Source organism: Mycteria americana, chromosome 2 (assembly GCF_035582795.1).
Source record: "Mycteria americana isolate JAX WOST 10 ecotype Jacksonville Zoo and Gardens chromosome 2, USCA_MyAme_1.0, whole genome shotgun sequence".
In the NCBI taxonomy this organism is placed as follows: domain Eukaryota; kingdom Metazoa; phylum Chordata; class Aves; order Ciconiiformes; family Ciconiidae; genus Mycteria; species Mycteria americana.
In genome coordinates this window covers 4,103,183-4,119,147 of record NC_134366.1, presented here as the reverse complement: position 1 = coordinate 4,119,147, position 15,965 = coordinate 4,103,183, and the positions used below count along the sequence as shown (strand labels likewise).

General features: G+C 42.8%; 1 protein-coding gene across 2 annotated transcripts in view; it reads left to right on the top strand.

Moving 5' to 3' along the window:
* VIPR1 (vasoactive intestinal peptide receptor 1) overlaps positions 1 to 15,965 on the top strand; it is a 117,141-nt gene that overhangs the window by 47,685 nt on the left and 53,491 nt on the right. For both annotated transcript variants that reach the window (XM_075492259.1, XM_075492257.1), the window contains exon 3: positions 11,443 to 11,550. In XM_075492259.1, the coding sequence (XP_075348374.1) occupies positions 11,443 to 11,550 (108 nt within the window). The remainder of the gene's footprint in view (positions 1 to 11,442; positions 11,551 to 15,965) is intronic.

Sequence of the window (15,965 nt, the reverse complement as noted above, 5' to 3'; positions counted from 1 at the left end):
CCAGGACCTCCAGGTCCTTCTCTGCAAAGCTACTCTCCAGCCTGTACGGGTGCATGGCATTATTGCTTCCAAGTGTAGGACTTTGCATTTCTCTTTGTTGAACTTCCATCACTTTATGATTTTTCAGGACTTTTTTTTTTCTCCAAAAGGGAAGACCTTTGGCTTGATTTGGATCCTAAATTCTTGCAGAAGTTAAGTGTAAGTGAAACGAGCTTAGAACTTCACAGCTGGAGGCTGTCAGCATCTCACAGAGTCAGACCAGCATTTAGTCTATCATCTGTTCCCCACAGTTCAGTAGTGTGGAGATAGCTGAGATGATTTTCTAAGTGTCAGTGAAAATTGCTAATAGCCATCAAGGAGCTGCTACAGTCGAACTGGTTCTGATACCTAAAGTACTTCAGCACTGCACTTTATATTTGCAATCTAGACCTGTCTGTCTTGCAAGCAGGATTTGAAACCCGATCAAAAAGTCAGAAAAGTGGAAAACATGAAAAAAAATAGTACCAATTCCCCTCCCAATGCCTGCTCATATCTGCTTAACTTGTACATGCTTCACATTTGTTGTGGGCAATAGAGCTGAGTCCTGCAAGCTCATCACCAGCATTGTCAAATAAATCTAGGTGGGAAATGGCCCATCTTGTTTATTCTCTGTAAACTGCTTTTACTGTTCCACAGGCTTAGAGTGGAGGCTGGCTTGAAAAGTGAAATATGGAGCTTGGGGTTCTTTGTCAGTCTGCCTTGAAGAAGTCAAGGAGTGTTTGATGGGAGAAGAAGCAGTGAACATATGGAAATTAAAAGTCAAGCTGGAAAAACGTTAATGAAGTTTAAATGAGGAGTCTGTTTATTCATCACCATCTGTTTATAGTGCAGTAAGATAAGAAATAATTAATAGTTCCTTGCTTGCAAAAGTTCAAGTGAATTCTCACCTTCCAGTTGCATAAGACCCCCTGGGATAGATGATGTGTCAGTCGGATTTGTATGACAGTCCAGTTATCAGCAGCTGTCCGGGTGCTCCATCGCTAGAGCAGGCACTACGTGGCTGATGGTAACACAAGCACTCGAAGCAGTGCACACAGCAGGGTGGAGAAGGGGGGTGGATGGACCACTCACCCAAGGCTGGGGAGGTACTGTGTTTTCTGGCTGCATCAAGGTTGTGGTACATCTCTGAGACTTGCTGAGTGCTCATGTGGGTGCTCCTTACACCTTCGCATACATGAGGACAGATGTTTTCATTAGCAAAAGGCTACTGGTTTAAACTCATTAGTGGAGGGAGCATTCAGATGAGCCACTGAACTGGCAGATTTGAAGGATGGTAGCTTCCAGGGGAAATATACACCGTGGCAGACATCCGAGGGGGAATCCAGGTAATAATGTAAGGTGGCACTGGTGCAGCCAGACGAGAGACCTGTCCCCAGGCTGAGAAGGTCTGCAGAGAGGCTTTGCTTGCAGGGGAAGCAGGCAGGTTTGTCACCATCGTTCAGAGTAGTCAAAGAAAAAAGTCAAGAAAAATAGTCAGACCCTTGGACAGGGGCTGACTCTTGTGAGCCCTTAGGCACACGTCAAAGTTCTTAACAGATGCTCTTGGATGATTAGTGTGGCCTCCAGTTGTCATTTCAGAATTGTGTAGGGCTCTCATATCTTGTACCATGTCCGCCAGCCCCTCCAAAAATCTTGTATGTCCTGGAACATCAGGAATGGCATTAAATGACTACTGCTGGTCAGCTAAATCAAGCCCTGAGGATCTAGTCAGCATATTCAATGAAGCCTGGAGAACAATTCAGTTCACTCTAAAATAGATACCTACATTTGATCTTAATGATCTCTTTAAAGGCAAAGGGACCTGCAGGACTTCTTTCCATGTTGTCTTTCCTTAGTTTTTTGTTTACTGTACTTTATTACTCTGGTCTAGGTGATACAAAGGGCCTCTTGGTTTCAGTCTTGCTCCAACCAGCAGCATCAGGCAACTTCCAGATATGACATCAGTCCTCTCCATTCCTGGACAATGTGGCCTCTCCTACAACAGCAGAAAATTCAGCCATGTGACATCAAGACCTTAAACACCAGACTGTCATTTATTGCTCTTCGAGGATCAGTACCAGAGCCAAGGTGCCTTTTATTTAACAGAAATTTTTCTTCTAGTTTTTGGACAGTGGCCATGATACTCAGTTAGGACAGGCCACTGCATGGTACCTCCAAATGGTCTTCATTAACGCTTTCCTCATCTGCTCTGGAACTCTTCCCAGCCACCAACACTTCATGCTGCAGCTCTTACAAAGGTGGAGCCTGCTCTCTGGAAATTCAAAAGAAAGAAATCTGCCTTGTATTTTTCAGAGGTTAGCCTTCCCTTGACCACACTAGGAAAGCTGGCATCTGAAACATGAGAAGGAATCACATGTTGCCATGGTGGTAAACCCAGCTTCAACCCTTAGATGTGAGCAGCCCCCAGACTTTTGTGTTGGCTGCTTTGATCCAGTCTGAAGCTGATGGCCATTCTTCCAGGCCATGCATCTCTTTCTGAGGAAATAGTACCCAAAGGTGTTTTCCCTACAAAACTGTTATTTGGCTGTCCATCCTTGCTTGGCAACCCTCTGCTCAAGGAGGGTGCACCTCTCCACTGAGGACTGCTAATTTCCAGTTGAGTAGTAGTGGCACCTCCTCAGTTGCTTGTCACTGTCTGATCCTACCCTATCACCTGAGGTCCAGACACCTACCAACCACGTGAAGTCCACACACCTACCTACCACCTGAAGTTCAGACACCTACCAACCACGTGAAGTCCACACACCTACCTACCACCTGAAGTCCAGACACCTACCCACCTACCAACCACCATGAAATTGAAACACAGATCTACACAGCACCTCATCATTCTTCCCTGTAGAGCTAAGAGCTGATTTTCGCCTTGACCTTACCTTTCTACAGACACAATCACGAGATAAGATGTTACAACATCTGTTTTCTGCCTTAATACGCTATAGGGGTGGAGGCTTTGCTTTTGTTTTGCCTGTTGCTGACATGTCCTGGCTGCAAGCTTTCTAACAAACAGCAGTGTTTATTTGCCTTGGGAACAGCTGTCTTGTGGCTTGTTGGGATTAACAGCCATTTAGTGGACATAAGTCTTTTACTGAAAAAGGCATTTTAGTTTGGAGAATATGTAACATTTTTAAATGCCATCAGACTTTTTGGTTACCTTTTTTTTTAGCATGCGATAATATATAAATGCACACAGCCTTAGTTATGCAAAGGTTATAAAAATAAGGAGAAAATGCCATTGCTACAGACCAATAGAAAGCAAATTCAAAGCATTTTCAAAGCTCTGGATAACTGCTCAGATTAAATCCATCTATGCACAGCTTTTGTTTCTGACAACGGGTTGTATTTGTCCCCTCACATCCCGTCAGATTTCTGGTTAAGAAATCTCTCCTTCCTCTTTTTTTTTATTTTTCTTTTCCTGCTGACTGTATCAGAGCACTTTCATGACGGTATCCATCCTTTTTACGTAGGATAAATACATTGGAAAATGTTGCATATGCCATAAGTTATGTCAAACTCCCATTACAATATATGGCCAAGATCCAAAACCTGCTGCAGCTGGTGGAGATTTTTCCGCTGATTTTACTATGCACTAGACTTTCTGTAATCTAGGTGCCTTTATTTCTTGATATTCAGACCTTTTAACATAGGAAAGTGAAATTGTGGAGAACATGAGAAGCTGAGGTCAGAGGTACCACGCTTTACATCCACCAGGCCTAAGTAGGGTTTCTATTATGGACAGCTTTTAAATTATCAGTGTCTCACAAATTTAGCTTTTCTTTTTTCTTGCCTTCTGACCATTAAATATGCCTCCCTGTGAAACCAAAGCTTTCTGGTCCTTCTTGTCCCTTCCTACAGAGCTAAGGTACAGGCCTTCCACACAACCTTTCCTGCTTCTGCAGACGCCCCTCTATATTTATGGGCGAGAAACACATTTCCAGCACAAACTCTAGCACATTTAATAAGCAAGAGCCAGATCATGAAGATTTTACATGGTGAAGCTCTCTCCAGCTTTGTGTAAGGACTGCAGTATCTTTCTAGTAGCAGGACAGGCAATCTATGGCTTACAGTTTGTAGAGGAAAATTCCATTTTACCTTTCCTTTTTTCAGTGGGGTGTCATATCTTAGCCCAATATTTACCGTGAAGAGTAGCAACACAGCATTGGCTGGAAATCTCCTCCATTGCAAAGCACATCATTTGGTCTTGCAGGTACAGGATGATCCTTTAAAGTAGCAACAGGGTAAAATTCCTCTTAATCATGCCATAATTGCTATAGGAGAGACCTCTCCACAGCTTATTCCAGATTGGCAAGCCATGAGCACATTGCCAAGGGGGGCTGTCACTTGCCTGTTTGCCTTCAATGAGCAAGTCAAGCTGAGTTGGTCAGTGGGAGGGTTTGCACTTCACTAGAGTGGGCAGGTCTCCCGAGCTCTCATCTTGATGCTACCATTCAAGTTGCCATATCCATTTAAGCAAGTCAAGGAATTCATGCAGATTGGACTAAAAGTTGGAAACTTGAGGAGAAGTCTCCTGACTCTCACAGCACTTGAACCATCAGTGAGAGCTTCTGCACTCATGTCCTGTCCTTGCCTGGCCTGTTTTATTAGGAAGACCCACAAAATCTCTAAAGTTTTCTGCCTTGCAACATCCCTGTCTCCTTCTGGTAGGCAAGACAGTGAGGTACGGAGGAGCTACAGCCTGGGTGAGTTCCATTTTAGATCTTAAATTATCAGGGTAGTCACTCTTGCCTCCCAAACAGTCAAAAAAGAATTTCTTGAGCCTAATTATCTTCACTATGAATTGCTGTCTGGAGGTGCCAACATGGGAAAAGCCGTATAGGAAGAGTAGGTACCTAAGTTCAAAGTCTGGTTCTCTATAAATCCAGTTCTCTACAACTTCTGGAAGAGCAGGGGGATTTGAGCGAGGAATGAGGAAGCCCTGGAATAATCCTTTAAGCATGCTCCATGTCAGAGCACTAGAGATCTATCTCTTGTTTAGATGCTGGTGAGGTGATAAGTTATGTTTTCGGCAACCCACTTTGTAAATCTTTGAAATCTTGGTTCTTTCGTTTCAGTTTACATGTTCTGGAATTAGGCAGAAGGGCTCAGCTCACAAATTTGATTTATAAAAAGAGTGATCTGGAGGGATGAAAAAAGTGAAGTGTTTATTTAGTTTGTTGGTTAAAGAAAGGCTGAAAGATTAGAAACTTTTTTTTTTTTTTTACTTGTTTCCTAGTAGATGTTGATGATGGAAAAACTCATAGGATTTTCGTGCTTAAAAATAATCCTGCAGAAATAGTCTCTGGTGATTTCTTTCATGCTGTTTAGAATGACTCAGTCTGGGGGCTTAAGGTGAGGTTTCTTTCGTATGTCTTTGAGTCAAATTTCTGCAAACATTTAGGAAGAAAGATATCTTTTAACATTTCCTGTTGAGTGCTTGGACAGCTTCTACTAGAAGCCACTGCAGAAGTGCAAACCAGTTCTTATAGCAAGTAACAGTGTTCTTGTTACTCTCCAGCTTGTACACAGAGTAGGAAAAATGAAATCGATATCTCTGTCTTGCCACAGATATTGAGGCAAAGTCCAAGGTAAAGTCTTTTCACTTACCCTCAATCTGGGGATCCTTTTTGCTTTCTGTGATCGCCCAAGTCCATTTTCTGCTGGATTGGGACTGCAGATCCCTCACTGAGGGATGAATAAAGGAGCATCGGCGTGCCACAAAGAGCACAAAGTGGTGCGAAGGAAGTGCTACAGTGTCAGGGTTTTGCGTGCCCTGGCAGGATTGTGGTTTTCCTTTAGCTAAGTGGTTTCTCTGTCGCATCCTGCCTACAGCGCTGGAGTGATAGCAGACAGCATGACAGGCAAAAAATATCCAAATTAAGTGCAAAGCCATGGGAAGTTGAAAGGGGAGATCTGAGGGGATGGGTTTGCTTCAGAGCAGACTGTCAGTGTTGATAAAAATAAAAAGGTGATGAGATGGAGCTAGGGGAGGAGAGATGCCCGCAGGATGCCTGAGTGTATGAGTGGGGCTGGCGGGGGGAGGAGGGCACAGCAGTGAATAAGGGAGGGAAAGGGTTGAATTTTGCAGGGAAGGGTGGGAGTATTTATTTAGTGAAACCTGGGAGCCAAGCTAGCCATGGTCAAACCCAATCTGTCACAGCAAAATAAGGTAAAACCCTATTCTGCAAGTCCAGGGTAGGGCAGGATGGGGTAGAATTAAAACCACAAAAGATACAAGGAAATGAAATACATGAGATACAAGAAATGATAGGGAACTGCTTCCATGCTAGAAGCAACTAAATAGGCTAGGACACTTCAGCTTGAAAAAGAGATGCCTGAGGAGGGATGTGAAAGAGGACTTTACGTTTCTTCTCCCCAGGGAAAGGGATATTGTGGTTAGGTTATGAATATTTCTGTCTTTGTAAAAGAACTAGGCAATTCCTAATGAAACCAGCAATGAGCAGGTTCGAAGTGAATTCAGAAAAGGATGTATTTTTTTCTTTCAGTGGACACTTAAACTGTGCAACTCCTTGGCCCAGGAGGTTGTGAATTTTAAAAACTTCCATGGGTTCAGAAGCAAAATCAAATTGCGTTTAATTTAAAAGATTTATGGAAGAAAAAGAACCTACCTAAGGTATTTTTTATTATTACATACAACTTTTAAGATTTAAATAGCAGATTATCCCTGATTCAGAAAGTCTCTGCTCACTGGAGTCTGGGACAGTACTAGTAACCCAAGGTTCATGGTGGGTTTTCCTAGCCTCTGCTGTGACTGAATTCAGGCTGCCTGTCTGGAACCGAGTTAGCAGATTGTTGCAGGGACCATCTTTTGGGGTCTGTTTTCTTCAGTCAGGCAAAAGCTTAGTGCTCAACTGGGACAAGAAGGCTGATGCAATGATAATTGGTTGTAATAACACCAAATTGGGCAAACCACGGGTGAGCATCTAGGCTGCACTTCTGCGTGAGCTTGTCAGTGGGAGAATAGATGTCACCCAATAGCTATTTACAGTCGTAACTCCAGAGAGGTTGGAAACTGCCTGCTAATATCAACTTCGAGTGAAAATGAGTTTCCATTGCAAGCACACCAGCCTGTGATGGTACCCAGTGATATCTCAGCTTGGCTTAATCAAACTGCGCCTCTGCCTTGCTGTTATCTACCCGTGGGTAGTGTGAGGCATGCAGAGACCCTGAGATACCCCAGGCATCAAATGATTATCTTTGCATCTGAACGTGTATTCAAAGAGCAAAAGTCTTGTGTGCGAATGTCCTTCAGAAGAGACCAGGAGTGACCCGTTCATTAGGGAGAATTTGGTGCGAATGAGAGATGTGCTGAAAGGTTTTTTTTCTGAATTGGGAGTTCACCTGGGTTAAGAGAGTGCCTGGAACCAGCCTACTGCCATTCATTTCTTTCCTCAGCCAAACCTAGTCACATCTCACAGCCATGCCAGGGCTCTGGAAGTCATGTTTATTCATGAAGGAAAGTTATTCTCTGCTGCTTCCTAGATAAGCTTTGACCGTATTTTTTCTGTAAGCGTAGATATGTCTCAAATAAATGTTTTCTGCACTCTAGTTTGCCAGTTCTGCAGACCACTGTGTACCTGTGCCTCATGACAATTGACCTGTTTTCTGTTTATTAACCTTTTAAAAGGAGAGGAAATGAGGGCCTGAGCTTTGATTCACATTTAGCGGAGACGGTGGAAAAGGTTATCACCTTCTGCAGCTGTGGTGGGGTTTCCAACCCACTGCAGCCAGGACTGCATGAGTGGTTTTCAGCCACTTCTTCTGAGTCAGAACCTCTTAGAAGAGGGCTCTCCAAAGCCCAGCTGACGCTGATGCAGGCCTTTGCTTGTACTTGGGGCATTTGGCTTGCAAAGAGGAAGGCTCAGCTGCCGGATGTAAAGATCCAAGCTCCAGCGTGTGGCTGACAGACTCCAGCCCATTCCTTGAGGAAGACTTCAGGAGCCTGCTTCGAGAGGGAGAGAAGTGGCTGCTAGTAATTACACTAATTGCGTGGCTTACAGTGCAATGATGAGCAGTTTGATCTGCTTATCTGAATGAAGTTTAAAAGGCAGCTTCGTTAGAGTTGTGAAGGATTTCTCCCTGCAGCCCTCCAGAAGAAGATATTTGGCTCCAGAGAGCACTTCACGATCTACCAGGCAACAGGATGACGAAGCTGAGTGTCTGGAAGTCACAGTTAAAGTAATTGAAAAGGGAAAGACTCTCTTTTCTATATATATATTTATAATGACAAGAGTTTAAAGAGTGTACCTGATTGCCCAGGGATGTGGTAAATGCTACTGTCTTGAAAAAGTCACACGCTTATTTTTACACTGCTTCTCCGGACGCACCTGTGATCCTTTCCAAAGTAAAACACAGCCCTTGGCAGTGTTTATTCCTTGGCTTTTGGTAACAAGCAAATGAGCAGCTCAGTTCTTTTGATTGAAATGGAGTTGAAGGGTAGGTGTATTCATGGCTCATTTGCACCTGCTGGCTTGGGGAAGGATTGATAAATACCTTTGCATCCTTCCTGCAGATAGGGAGTGCAAGGGAGAAGACAATTATTTTATAATTAATTAATGGAGAAGCACTTAGCAATCACCAAACATGATTTGATCAGGCAAAACAAATTGTCATCTGTATTACATCGATGAAGGCCAAGTGATGCCACAGGGAAGTGAGGGATTTCCTTTCTCCAAGGCACATTGCAGATGTTTTTGCCCTCAAATAGTTTTCTTAGGTATTGATCTGTCGTGCTGACATGACTGAATATTGCCTGCCAACTCCCTGATCCCAGCAGTTTGACAGGGTAAGGTCTATCAGTTTTGGAGAAAGAAAACCGTTTTCTAGAAGGCTATTTGGTAAAGGTTGTCTGTGTCCTGGTCTGGATGGATAGGCACAAACTTTTGCCTGATGTTCTAATGGGACGACTACAGGGCAAGCGGCAAGCGTTGGACTGCAAATGTAAAGCGTCTTGCAGGTATCAAGCTTTGTATTGTTCCAATTCATTAAACTCGAGTTACTCATGCAGGCCCTCTTCTAGTCATTGGAGAGGACACCTCCAAAGAATGATTCATTTTCTGAACTCTAGATAACCATCCTACGGTGACGTGAACTGCCGCCAGAACTCTGGTTTCCATTGGCTTCTTTAGGTTTACGCATCTGACTTCTAGATGCATAAATTTAGGGATATGAATCCTACTTTTAAAACCTGGACCTTCCAGGCAGCTGCACGAATATTGTCAGCATGTCTGGGGGGGCAATAAGGAAGAATGGTGTTGGAAGAGCTAATAGGCAGATATGAGAGGTCTTTACAGAGGCAATAATTTTTAAAGATCCACTTTGTGTGTCTTGCAAGGGCAGTCTTGTGTGTCTTCACTTTATTTTAATCAAAGAGAGCTTTTGTTACAAAAGTGAACACCTAAAAGCTTTTTTTCATGCATCACAGGTGGTCGTGAAAAGTGCTAACACAGAAAAAAGATACAGATCACCAAAATTGTCAAAGTGTGTAATTCAGGACATTTAAAAAGCCATCTGATACTCTCACCTTGTATTTTATTTTGCATTATAACCTGTCCTGAGGCAATGGGTGCACTATAATTTATTGAGGTTGATGGAGGAAAAGATTGTAAAACATGAAAGATCCTGTCATGAAATCATCCATTTTCCATGGGCAGAATATCTAATATCTTAATACTTTCGGAGCTGCTGGCTGTTTGGTGGCAGATAAGTATGACGCTGTGGAAACTGAGCTTTGCACCTGATATTAGAAACCTGAAAACTGAATTTTAATGAACGCTACAGAAGAGCATGCACGAAGAAGATTCTGTCAGTTATTCCATTTTTCAGGCTCCGATAAACTCACCTCAGGACTTCATTTGAAAAGTTCTGTTTGCTCATGAAAGAAGGAAGGAAAAACCTGTAAAATAACTTTGAAAGAGAGCTGAGGGTTCTTTTTCAGCTTCAAAGCATTTTTGTGTTCTCTCTTTATTGATCTGAGACAGCACGCTGCCTCAGTCTGAACAGACTGATGATGACACCAGCCTTTTTCTTAGCTCAAGTATTAAAGGATGATTTAAAGGAGGACTTTCAGATCAGGATATAATTACCAAGAAATGCAGCTTGACAGTGGTTTTCATAGTTCCCTTTGCTTGCATGTGAAAAGTATTTTCTCAAAGCTTTCTTCTTCATATTCTAGTTTCTTTTGTTAGGCTGTTGACCTTAAGAGCAGCACGTTAGTCACATTTGGGGAAGTGTTGCAATCTAATGGGGCATGACAAATAACCAAGAGCAGAGGTGCTGTAAAAAATGAGGTCTGTTGACAACCCATCTATCTAACCCAGGCAGCAACTGAAGTGCCTGTCTGTTGGAAATTTAAAGGGAAAAAAATGTTTTCAAAATTCTAGTAAGAACTCGAAAATATATAACACGTTGAGGCAAAAACATATCTGATTTTTTTTTTTAATTCAGGTCTGCCAACTCCTTTGGCTTCAGTGCTAATTTTACATTATTCAACAGTGCAGCATGTATGTGATATCATTAATGTCTTTTGAGAAAGCAGAAATAAAAGGGCAAAATCAGAACAACATATTATAACTCTGTAGGAAGGACGTGATTTTTTTCTCTCAGTAAGTTTTTATTCTATCCAGAAAATCTTCAGAAATGCTTAATTTTAACAAAATCCTATGTTTTCTCCCTGAAGTTAGCTCCATTGGTTATACCTGCATTCCTAGCTTGGATAGCTAGGAGTGTACCACGTTGCACCACCCTTCCATAGAGAGCATCTCCTGGTGACAGCACTCTCCCTCCTCAGCCTCCAGGAGTGTTTTGTGCCTTCTCCCTTGCTAAGGAGAAAAACTGCTTCTTGAGAATGGATTTGGCTCCTGATCTCTTGATTGTCATCAGCGTCCCCTTCCTGCTGAGCACATCACCTGCACAATCATCTCATTTCAAGGGGAAGAAAAAGCTGGTGACAGAAGTTTGAGGGAAGCAGAGAAGGAAGGGGAGCATGTCTCATATGTTCAGACCAGGTGTTTTAATGCAACAGGGAGAGATAAGAGCAAGGAAGAGAGATATTTAATTAGGCATTTCTGCCTTTTTCATAGTAAAAAAAGACACTGTTCTCTGTTAACTCTGATTTTTCCCAATTCTTGCACCGATCTGCTGTTCTTTCTGTGCCAATTTCTGGAAAAGTACAGACACCACTGGTGCTGAATTTCAGGGACTGGGGTAGCTGAAAGCCGCATGTTTAAATAAAATATTTCTGTGCCTTTGCTTCCAAAACGTGCCTGCACCGAGGTGGTAGGCTCCACATGCCTTTGCACAGCTGCTCTGCTCTGCCCCAGTTTCTCTGTTCCATCCAGAAGATACCACTCATGCTTGTTCTACCATCTGCTTTTCTCTTTTCTCCAGGTTGCAGAAGGCAATGGGACAACATCACATGCTGGCCTGAAGCGGAGGTGGGAGAAGTTGTGGTACGGCCATGCCCGAAGTACTTGAGATTCCTCACCACTTTTCTTGGTAAGCAAAACCAGACAGCTCATCTCGTGGAAATGGTTTTATGGCTTCACTGCCTGTGGGGTTTCACATCATATCACAGGGGAAGCTTCTTGGTATAGTCAGAGGGAAAAACAAGCTCTTTGCACAAAGTAAAGGAGGTTTCCAAGCCGTACATGAGTGCTCAAAACCATTAGAGCATCCTCCCAATCCTTCTTGCAGGACCACGTGCTACTCTGGATCACAGGGATGCAAAAATGGCTCCTGGTGAAATCCAATAATATGGATGTTGTGCAGTGAAAATTGAATCAACCTGTGTAATAGTATGGTGGTTGTACAAAATCAACAGTTTAGCACTATAATTAATTAAGTCTCTGACATAAAACAAGCAAGCTGAATCTGTACGTAATAACGTATTTTCTGCTGAAATGACAAGTTTGGCCACAGGCCAAGAAATTAACCTGACAAATAATGGGCAGGGAAGGTTAATGGAGAAAGTAGCTTAACTCACTGTTCGGGGTGTTCCGGGAAGCTTTAATTTAAAACTCGGGTCTCAGGGGCCATGCAGCAACAGGACTCTTTGTCTCCTGGTAGTTTATAGTCATTATTTACTATTTTTATTATAGTAGCCCTACAGGCCTCCACAGAGAATTAAGCTCTTTTGCAGTGGAGATTATGCACCAAGCTCATAAGTCTCCACTTCTACAGCCTTGCAGTCCAAACACACATGATAGATTATGAATGGGAGTAAGGATACAATGTCGTCCCTGTTTAACAGGCCAGGGCACTACACTGATTAACCAGCACACGCTGATTACATGACTTGCCCAAGGCCACATCAAAAGTCTCTGCAGACCCAGAAGGGAAATTAAAAATCCCGGGAGTCCTATCCTAGTGCTGTAACCTCCCTGTTTCGAAAACTCCCCAGAAGTTCATCACTGCTGCGTCAACACCCAGGGAAAGCAGGCAGAAGCTGCTGTAATACCACATCTTGCAGGACAGGACCCCTGCGCATTGGTTCAGCCATGTGGAATAATTGCCTGCTGTTGATGCTTTGTGCCCTCTCCTCTCCTGAGCACAACATTCACTCACTGGGTTTGAGAGACCCAGCAGAGTTAGTTAAACAGGAAGAAAAAAAACTCACTAAGAAGTTTTTCTAATACTTCATCCCACCAGAGCAGAGCAATGTGGAAAGTATTATATATATTTGATCATATATACCTCTCTCTCTCATTGTGGCTGTGTTGAACTTAAGCTAATGAAAGTGGGATGCCTTTAATTGTGTGGTAGGATGGGCTTATGAGACTCAATAAACTCTCCCATTCAGAGGCAGCTACTGCTCTCTGAGATGTCCTAGGACATCCTGGTCTCCAGGTTCCCCTGCAGAAAGGTGTAGTTCTCCCATAGTTCATGTGTCATTGGATCTCTCGGGTATTTAAGGGTATCTCAAAAAACCTACGCTGAGGCAAGTGAATGGTTCCTATTCTGGGAGAAGTCCAGACTTCACCAAGAGCAGTCAGGGCATCACTTGGGCTCTCTGTGCCCTTATCTTAATGTGCCAGGCCGAGGAAGAGCCTCAAACACAAGCTAACCCATGACCCTTCCCTGCATACCCATGTTGTAGAGTGGCTGCTGGCATTTGTGCTGTTCTGTGAGCAGTAAGCTCAGCAAATGTCATCTAGCCTTGCAGCTGGCAATGTCAGCAGCCTTCTAGAGGGATTTCACATTGCTTTGAATGAGTTTCCTCTGGTTAAATGTAGTTTTCTGCATCTGACTGTCATCCAGGGATTCCAGTCACTGGAGAGCTGGCTGGCTTGGTCAGTGATGGCTAGGGCATGATTGATCTCATCATAAATTAGCCACTTAAAGAGATCAGATGAACAGCACCATGAAAATACCTATTTCTCCTCACTTAGTATGGTAAAGCACAGAGTGAGTAGCTTTGTTGGAGAAAGCAGATTCAGCACTTGATTTCTGCTGTTTCTAATGCAGGTGCGCTTGTATGAGGTAAGTGTCTAGGGTCCCATTAATGCCAACAGTAATCTAGTCAGTGCAGTCAACAGACAACCGTATGTAGGAACCCAAACAGCTCTTTAGATGTCATTTGGTGTATTGGTGAATTTTCTGTTGAGTGTGGTAGAAATGCAGGCACTAAGCTCGCAGGTAGGCACCTACACTGTAGGCACTGAGGGCTCCATTCAGTTTCCTACACATAAGCACCCGGTGCCATTTGAGATACCCTGGGGGATCTAAGAAATCCATGAGGATGCCTCAACTGGTGCTAAGATACCTGTATTTAGGGAACGCATTTCTAACCTGGAATGGCATCCATATCAACTGATTTTAGAGTTTTCCCTATGTAAACCTACCTCTGAGCTTGTTTTACAGTCAGTGGTGAGAAACAGGCTCTTTACATGTGCAGTTCAGCTGACTTCTAGACTTCAACTTCAAGAGGAGTTGAATAACATCGATAAACCGCATATTTCTCTCAATTTACAATCAAAAGATTGTAGAGGGGCTCTGGCAGATGTGAATGTCTTACAATACGGGTGAATCCCACCTTTGCAGAATGTACATGCTAGCATCTCCTTCTGTAAACAGAGAAGCTAATGCCATTTCCAAAGCAAAAACAACAGCTTTGATTTTCTCTGAACTATGCACTTTGTACAGTCATATACGAATGTGGAAAGCAGATATAGTCTTAAATAAAGGGAGGCTAAGATTGCCTTTTGTTTTATAGGATTTGTTGCAAAATTAATGCCATTAAAGTTTGTGAAGCAGTTCTTCCTTTGTAGTAGTGAGTATGACTGAACAGCTTTCAAGAAAATCAATCATCTGGTTAATGTTTATGTCTCACTCTTTGATCCCTTTGCAGGAACATGAAAGCTCATACCAAAGTTGTGAGCAAGAGAAAATCTTTTTTATATTTATAGCAGGGAAAGGGTGAAGTACTGGGAAATAAAGAGTTAATGTGATTTTCCTGCCTAATAGAGAATATGCTCTTCAAATGACTAATATCCTATCTCATGGTAAATAAAGGATAAAATATCTCGTGGCATTTAGAAACCTTAAAATGCCTAGCATAGTCCTGATGTCATTTGACATTAAATTTTTATGCCATTCACATATCCAGAAGATTTTCTGACATTCATCAGTACCACGTGAAGGAGATGGATGAAAATATTTTTGGCACCTTTCATTATTAATGTGCATTATTTGCTATCCCTTGACCAGAGCGTTCCAGCTTTCTTTCAATACATAGAAAATAACATTTGTAATAGGGATTTGTTTCCCGCAGTTTCTCCAAAAGCATATTGTCCATCATGCACAAGTTAAACAGTAAAAATTAGCACTGACAGTTTTTAAGCTTCAACTATGAGATTAATTGACTTAAGGGGGCAGGGATGGGAATAACCAAGCTTTGGAATCCCACTCAATGAGGGTGAGATCTTTCTGGGTTTCAGGTTTGCCAAATTCCTTTTTCCCCCTGGTGCTCTAAATTTACTTCTGCTCTCCTTTCCCCTCCCTCAAGAACACATTTTATTGCTCTTTCCTGCTCCACTTCCCTTCCTTGTGCTTAGTGGGCTTACTGCAATTCATCATTAATTCTGGTATATTCCTATTGTCAAGCCATCTAGAACAGAGCTGTCCAGATCCTGCCTCTCTGCAGGCGAGTAGTGCCACCTCTAGAGTCACCCAACCATGGCAGCTTCCCTGTGTGGAGCTAAGCACACCAACATGTGCATGCGTTTCCATAGTTCAACTCAAAATCCTTCAACGTTGGTCAAGTGCATTGAAACAATACCAGCACTGTTATCAGATATCACTGCAGCTTCAGCCACATCTTCCCTCCCCTGCTCCACAAGTTCCTAATTTCCCTCCATTCTCCACTGCATAACGTCTTCATCCACTTACTTGTTTTGTTCATCTTCATCATTTTCGCACCAAACACCAACTCTTTCCTGGTGTTAGAAATACTCTGCCAAACACTGGGCATGAGTGATACAAGGAAATAGAACTTGTCGGCATTGATGGATCCCGCGACATGAATTTATACTTTTGCCGGACTAGAGGAGAGTGCACAACTTCACAGGGGTAGCCAAACTGTGACAGTGCTGTCTGGAACAGGTGTTGTCATCAGTGCATTTTTATGTGAGTAGGAAGCCATCAGAGAGTCTAGCTGGCACTGCCATCCAGTACTGGTTCGCGCCCTGCCATCCTCCTATTGCGTTTAGACACAACCAGCTCCAACGGATTGAAATTCTAAAACTGTATCACAAGAAGACAACAGAAGTTCTCAGAGAACTATTGTGACATTCATGCACAAATAAAGAAAAAGAGATAATGCAAGGAAGCAGTCAAGAAACTGATAATGGAAATTTGCCTGATATATCGTAGATCACAGATTAGGAAAACACCACCTTGATTGACCACTTGAA